The following is a 7,885-nucleotide window of genomic DNA, read 5'->3' on the forward strand; positions in this document are numbered from 1 at the left end:
TTTAAAAAAGAAAAGTTGCAAGGGAAAATGTTTCTTCCTTCTCTTACTTTCCACTAAAAAAATGACTCCAACTTAAGACTCAGGCTAGGGAAGATTCAGTTCTGCACTAATGTCATTAGAGTCTGTTACCTTGTGTCACTGCAGGGTTGGAAAGAAAAACATTAACTAGCTGGGAAGGGGAGATTCCCAGCTTCTCAATGGGATCAGACATTTGCCTCTAGGCCTGGAAGGGCCCAAGACACTGGATTTTAAGGCTGTGATATTTTTATTGCTAGAAAAGGTGTTAGATAATTTTGGGAGATATTTTAAGGAGGAGGTGCAATGTACCTCTATCGCTGAGCCTTAGACAGTTGGTCTCAAGGTACCTAGGGACTTTAGCTTTAGGTAAAGGAATACAAGAATTAATCTGAGTATTGTTAATCACTCTAACGCATTCCTGATGTAGCTCTTCTGTAATACCCATAGCCCATGCAGAATGCTCTAGTGAGTAATGCAACTAACCCAAACTCATGCTGTGCATAACCCCTTTGTGAATGCCACATCCATATACAGGGCCTTATGATAGGTGTCCTTGCTACAAGTGAGATTATCCTCCTTCTGTAAGCGATGGAAAAGAATATAGTTCTTTTTGGAAATAATACACTGGGCCCCTTGGAATAGAGAGAGGGCTATTTGGGGGTTATCTGGATACACAAAGCTCTCGCCTGTGTTTTTGACAAAGTGACATTTTGTCCTTCCTTCCTCCAGGTTCAAGAGTCAAAACCAGGCAGTGGGTGACTGCTTTGCATCACCAAACATATACTTACTGGAGGGCCTCGGGGCCCAATGAAGCCAGGAAGTCCAGGGCTGCCATTTTCTCCTTTGTTTCCTTGTGGACCCTTAGGAAACAAAATGAAACATAAACACCAGCAGCTCCTTCCTCCATCACCTCTTCTGCAAAGCCTTCGTGTATCGAGAGACTTGAATCCTCATCTTCCCCTCCTGTTTCTTCTTAAAACCAAGTCCTGAAACACTAGGTTTGTCACCGCACAGTGCACTGCTAATGACATTAATCTGAATTCCCGGAGAACTGGAAATAAGCTATGCCTGGGCCCACAGGAGAAGACACCTTCTGCTCTAAGCTTGCTGTGGGGGCAGCCTGTTTGTGTTGGGGAGTAAGGATCATTTTACTGATGTTACTGAAGGGGGATAATATCAATGAGACCAAAGCCAATCATGCTGAGCAATACAAGAACATAAGAATGGCCATACTAGGTCAGACCAATGGTCCATCTAGCCCAATATCCTGTCTGCCAACAATGGCCGGTACCACATATTTCAGAGAGAATGAACAGAACACAGCAGTTATTGAATCATCCAGTCCTAACTACTGGCATTTGAAGGTTTGGGGTATCCAGAACATGGGGTTGCATCCCCGACCATCTTCACCAATAGCCACTGATGGACCTTGTGACAGTCTGTACTATGTTCACCCTTTTCACAAGACCATGATAAACTTTGTACAAAGTATGCCTCGTGAGGTATCATTTGAAAACTCTTAATTTGCTAAACATTATCATCATGGTACAATATGTGTGATAACAATGTATGTAAAGTTATAAGATTCTGTTGTATGGCATTTCTAAATTTAGAAAGACAGGCCCAAACCACTTCTTCAGAGACAAAAGCCACACTGATGCCCCAGCCAAGTATCGACAGAGTCAAGGGGACTATCACCTAGTTAAACAGTTATTCTTTGTCAGGAAGACGAGTGTGGGTGAGAACTTTACATATTGGCAATGGAAACAGCTGAAGGTCCCATGGAAACAGACAGGCTGTGCCTGAACCCCAGCCAGAGATAATCCTCGAAGAGGGGAGAATGGCATAAGAATAGAGAACATATACACCACAAATTATCTCTCTCCCCTCATCCTACTCATGGAAGCTACAGCGTTTGAAAGACAAAGGAAGCATCATTGAACTGAGGGGGAGGTCCTGACTCCTACTGGTTACACTCTCGGCCTTTATCTTAACCTGAAATCCCAGTCAGTCATGACATTAGGATACAGGAGCTGCACTGACCATGAGGGGAACAGGCCTGCATTTCATTACAGGGGCTGAGCGCAATGCTTTACTATAACTAACTGCTGAACCCAAGAGCAACTATGGGGAACAGAACAAAGAAAAGCCTCCTCAGAGGCCTTCTTGCACCTCAGTGCTCACAGTCTGGTTTCACACAGAAACTGGCACCCGTGAGCTCCGTCCCCTTCTGTGACCTTGCTTTAAACTGTTGCCTGCTGTTTTCCAGAATGCCTCAGGTGAGTTGCTCTAATGCTACTCTTCCCTCTCTGCAGAGGGTGCTGCCAGCTCCTCCAGGCCTCTCAGCCTCCATGTGGCACTTTGTGGGGGTCTGCACATCGCCCTTCTGAGAGGCCATCCACTGGGCAGGATTTAATACATTTTTAAGGATGCGACATGTAACTCTTCTCTCCGCCCTGGGTTATAAATTGTCCCCATAACAGTCTTAACAACCCTGGCTCACTGTGGGTGTACACAGTTGAGGTACTTACTGGGTTACCTGCAAGGCCAGCTTTCCCTGGGGGGCCGGGTGAGCCATTCTTGCCCTGGATTGCGGGGAAAAAGAACAGATTTGGCATAAAAAAGGATACAGCTCAGAGCTTCTTTGTGGCTATGCATTTTTGCTGGAGAGTGCAGGCTCTTTCCCACTGCCTCCAGGACACTGGCACCCAGCCTCTAATGTGGTGCCCTGATACTATGGTGATGGACACATTAGATAACTCTGGTCAGGTGGCTAGATGTAACCCTTAGCCTGATTAGGACAGAATTCTTGTAATAGGCAATACTACATGTATACTGGCTAAAGCCTAATAAATGGTTAAAAAGAGAGTACAAATCATTCATTGGTGATAACAGGTAGTAACCACAGAGAGGCATATGAGTGCCTGTCAATCTTATGTTGCCACCTTGAATAGTACGGATGAGGAATGCTTATATGATACCTCTCATCTTGGTGCTCAGACTTTACAAACCACAAGCACAATTCTCCTCTGGGATCAACGTGTAAAGACGCAGGTCCAACATTCTCCACTCAGAAATCACTTTGGCCACAGCTGAAAAGCAGCCACCTCTGGACAAAAATTCAGCAGCCGTTCAACAGTGTGCAGCAAAATGGCACATGAGTTAGTTCAAGATGGAGAGTAAGAAAAGCTTCTCCCAGTATTTCACATCTATCAAGGAGAACTTCCAGGAGGAGCAGAATGTAATTTCAGAGATATGGCCTCTGCTCTGATGAAAAGGTTCAAGTACCAAAAATTGTTGCAAACCAAAAATCCACCTCCAAAATTAGTTAGGATCAATCGAAACATTTTGTTTCAATTTTAAGCTGTTTTCATTTTTCAATGTAAATTTAGTAACATTTTGAAATGAAAAGTTTCAATTCAAAACCCCCAAAACTCTCTGGTTCAACAATCTCAAAAACAGGACGTTTCAACAACCAAAAAATGTTTTCTTCCTAAACCTTTTCAGAGTCAGGTATTTCGAGAAACAAAATCTGCATTTCATCTAATCAGCATCTTTCAGTGAAAAAATGTTTCATCAAAAAATTCCCAACCAGCCCTAATCGGTATCCTGGTCTCATATCCCCCCTGACAGAAACACCATTCTGCTGGAGAAAAGAAGGGCCTCTCCTCCTCTCTGGGAAGTATTTGAAAGAGTGGGTAACATCCTGGTCCCCACACACACTTCTGGTGGCACTGAGGGGACAGAGAGCTGAAATGGACAGCAGGGCAGTCCCCTCATGCAGGGGGAATCTCTGGGTATTGTAAAGCTGGATTGCTGGGCTGGGCTTTACCGCACCTCATTCAGGCATAGATATAGGAAGGGGCAGATCCAGAGCATGATACACCCCAGTGATACTCAGCCAGAAAAGTGATCCTTGGGAAGCCAATTTAGCCAATGTAATTTAGAGAACCCCTTAAGCTGCTCTAGGTTAAACCTAGGGCTGTTTCAGTTCCTGACTGACTCCAGGATCAGGGGAATGGAAAGGCAGCCCAGAGCTCATCCAGACCTGGAGATCTGGGCCCCTATCTAAAATCCAGGTACTCTGAGATTTCATGCCAACTCCCAAGCAAGATGGAGCTCCCAACAAGGGAACAACTGTATTGCTTTAGTTCTCACTAGGAGATATTTACACTGGGAGCTGCCAAGAAATGGAAATCCTTTCTGAATAATTCATCAAGCAGGAAATGTAGGGGAGAGCCCATGAGCGAGAGGTTCCTTACAACCACCCATTTGGGGTTTTTATACGATGCCCGGACAGTAATACCTAGGCACTGATCAAAGTCCTCAGCACCCAGTATGCAGCTGATCTTCGAAGCTCATCTGCACCATGTGTCAGGAATCAGGGCCTGCAGCAGAGCCAGGTTCTGGGCAACTTAATGAGTGTAGTTGGTCTGCAGCAGGCTGCCTGATTGGCTACATCGCCTGATTGGTGGGAAGAATCAGCAGACCGGCTCATAAGCCCAGCGGCAACAGCAGTTCAGTGGCTGCTCAATGCACACAGCTGCTCAAAGTTCCTGCTTCTTCCCAGCCATGCTCCAGCCCTGCTCCTTCCTTGGCTCCAGCCTTGCCTCACTCCAGGTAACCCAGTCCTGGCCCTTGGCACCGATTCCTGAATTCTGACTCCAGCTCCAACCACTAGAGCTGACTCTGGCTCCAACCAATTGGAATGAGTGCCCACATCTCTGTCTCTGACACCATCCGCTAAAGATGGGAAGGTTCCATCACAGGGAGAATGGAGGGCACCAGCGTTTGCATGTATGGAGAATCAGGCAGTTTGCAAGTCAAAAGAGCTGATAAAGACTAGACCCCATTCCCTCCTACTGCATTTTGCACGGATACTTCATGTTTAATTGAAATAGCCCATGCAAAGTGCCCTGTTACTTGTAATACTCAGAACGTGTTTCTCATGCAGTATGTTGGATTATTTGTACTGCAGAGGATAGGAAGCACAAAAGGAACAAGAGGGGGTGTTGCTTTTCCCTCCCACCTCTCACAGACTCATCCATAGACTCTCAAAAGGTATTTGGCTCATCTAGGACCTATGATAAATTTATTTTTTATGATTTCTCCTCCTCGAGCCTTTTTCTTATTGCAAGCACCCAGGCCAAGACACATTAGTGAGAGACACCAGCACTGTCGGGCATGCATGGCATGACAAGATAAATTACAAGGCAGACAAAAGGGCTCTGCATACGTTACTGTAGTCTCACTTAACTCCCTCGGCTCCCTGCTCCTAAAGCCCCGGTGTTCCAGTTCCTGGCATTGCTGCCTAAGTCAGCATTTTGTTTGGATTATAGCCCATGTCTCAGAATCTCTGTTTCAGTTGCCTGCTTTCCCATGGAGGAAAGAATCAGCTGAATCCTTTAGGTTTGTGCTCAGATCTGGACAGTCTATTTGTATTCATGTTTGGAGAAACTTGATTTTTAAAATACAATAAAGCAATAGGAGTGATGCATCAACCATCCGAAATGACACTTCATGAAATTTCATCCACGTGACTTTTCTGCACTGAAAATCTATTAAAAATGGACTTTCTGCATGTTTTCGATAAGGACAGAGCATCTTCTCTCCAAAATGTATTCGTTTCCATGGGAAATAAACAGCTTGTTCACAAGTATCACAATCAGGTTCAAGTTGGGCACTCAAAAGAAGGTGGCACCCAAAATTAACAACACTTTTGAGTATCAGAGGGGTAGCCATGTTAGTCTGGATCTGTAAAAGCAGCACAAGAACATTGGTGCCACACGTATAGTTGAGAGCGACACGACGTCGTGTGGAGCGATATATGAACGCACTTCCGCTTGGATGAGCCTGACTTCTCACGTCACGAGAGAACGCATGTATGGATAATTTCCAGGGGCAGGTATATATATGCAAGCAAGCTAGAGATAACGACGGTCTAGCTCAATCGGGAGATGAGGCCCTGTTTCTAGCAGTTGAGGTGTGAAAACAAGGGAGGAAAACTGGTTTTGTAGTGGCAAGCCATTCACAAGCTTTGTTTAATCCTGAGCTGATGGTGTCAATTGCAGATGAACTGAAGCTCAGGCAGTTTGTCTTTGAAGTCTGGTCCTGAAGTTTTTTTGCTGCAGGAATGGCCACCTTAAGGTCTTTACTATAGTGTCTGGCCAGGGAGGTGTGAAGTGTCTCCCTACAGGTGTGTGTATTTGCCATTCCTTAAATTTGATTTGTGTCCATTATCCTTTTCCTAGAGACTGTCAGTTTGGCCGATGTAACATAGCAGAGGGGCATTGCTGCATATGATGGCGTATTATTATATGGTGCCTGCAAATTTGACACCATCAGCTCAGGATTAAACAAAGACTGTGAATGACTTGCCAACTACAAAACCAGTTTCTCCTCCCTTGATTTTCACACCTTAACTGCTAGAACAGGGCCTCATCCTCCCTGATTGAACTAACTTCGTTATCTCTAGCTTGCTTGCATATATATACCTGCCCCTGGAAATTTCCACTACACGCATCTGACGAAGTGGGCATTCACCCACAAAAGCTCATGCTCCAAAACGTCTGTTAGTCTATAAGGTGCCACAGGATTCTTTAACACTTTTGAGGACTGTTGCCTAGGGTTACATAGGAAGTCAAGTGTTAGAGCCAAGTCTAGAAGTCAGGAGCTCCTGATACCCAGTTCATAGCAGAAACTACTATAGCATTCTGCTTCTACAGAGTTGCCTGCTCCTACAGAGTCATCTGTTCCTAGACACTACTGGTCACCACCTGCCTGTGAAACATCACTCAACTCTTCCTTTCCTAAAGAAAGTCAAACATTCTGGCCAAATGCCACCTGAGTCTTCTATGGGATTCTGGTTTCAAACCAGAGCTCTGGATTTTGTGACACCCCTACCAGCGAGATTCCATCCTTCAAAGGCTGCTTGTCTGGAGAGGAAACTCACTGGCTGGCCTCTGAGTCCTCGAGGACCTTGAGGTCCTGTGGGGCCTGTATCACCCTGGAAAAAAAGAGAAATCATTTCACTGAGTAGAAAACACAGAAGCAAAGGCAATGTGATCATCTTCTGAAAATAAAACACAGCTCTGGCTTAACTCTTACTGCTCCTTAACTGGGAAGAAAATGACACACAGAAAAGTTCTGTGAAGAGGTTCTGGCTCTGCTGGAGGGAAGACCGGCATGTTGGATTTCAAAAAGTGTGTCTGTAGGTCAAGTTGATTAACCTGGGTATTTTCCGGCCAAGCTTAAATTCTGACTATATTGGCTTATTGACATGTTGTTATTTTGAAGATGGGGCAAGTAAGATGTTTCTCTGGGACAGACTCTTGCCCTGCACCTTGACACAGCTCCAGTTCCTGCGCTGCCAGACCTTTTCATTCTCTGCCTTCTAGGACAAACTCCACAGTTCGGCAGGCAACATTTTCAAACATTCACCATTTAGTAGAGTTTCTTTGTTTACTGTGAAACAAGTCAACTTATCGAAGGGCAGAGGTTTGCTTGCTGCTCCAAGAGTACACTTACATCCTTCCCCGGTAGGCCCTCACGACCAGCAGGACCGGTCACGCCTGGCTCTCCCTGGAACACAAAGCAAAGGAAGTAGGGATGAATTCAGTGCATCGGACACATTATAGATATGCTGGCTAGTAATGCGCCTCTGGACGGTGTAGGGATTCTGCAGTGCTGGATTGATGCTAGCAGTCTCTATGGGGTGACACGTCATGCATCTTGCTTTAATGCCAATAGGAGCAATGTAATTAAAACTTGATGTGCTGCTTAAAAAAATACGAGGAGCACCTTTCCTATGCAAGGTAGTGCAGCTCTTTCCAGTAAAAAGATTGACTGGCATTAGAAAAGGTTCAGA

At 45.2% G+C, this 7,885-nt stretch overlaps 1 protein-coding gene across 1 annotated transcript in view; it reads right to left on the minus strand.

The window, feature by feature from the left end:
* Window positions 1–7,885, minus strand: part of COL22A1 (collagen type XXII alpha 1 chain) — a 346,712-nt gene that overhangs the window by 10,951 nt on the left and 327,876 nt on the right. Inside the window, 4 exon segments of the mRNA XM_075062036.1 lie at window positions 807–878; window positions 2,550–2,603; window positions 6,971–7,024; window positions 7,546–7,599. Coding sequence (XP_074918137.1) covers window positions 807–878; window positions 2,550–2,603; window positions 6,971–7,024; window positions 7,546–7,599 — 234 coding nt within the window.

The sequence above is a fragment of the Chelonoidis abingdonii genome, chromosome 2 (genome assembly GCF_003597395.2).
Source record: "Chelonoidis abingdonii isolate Lonesome George chromosome 2, CheloAbing_2.0, whole genome shotgun sequence".
Classification (NCBI taxonomy): domain Eukaryota; kingdom Metazoa; phylum Chordata; order Testudines; family Testudinidae; genus Chelonoidis; species Chelonoidis abingdonii.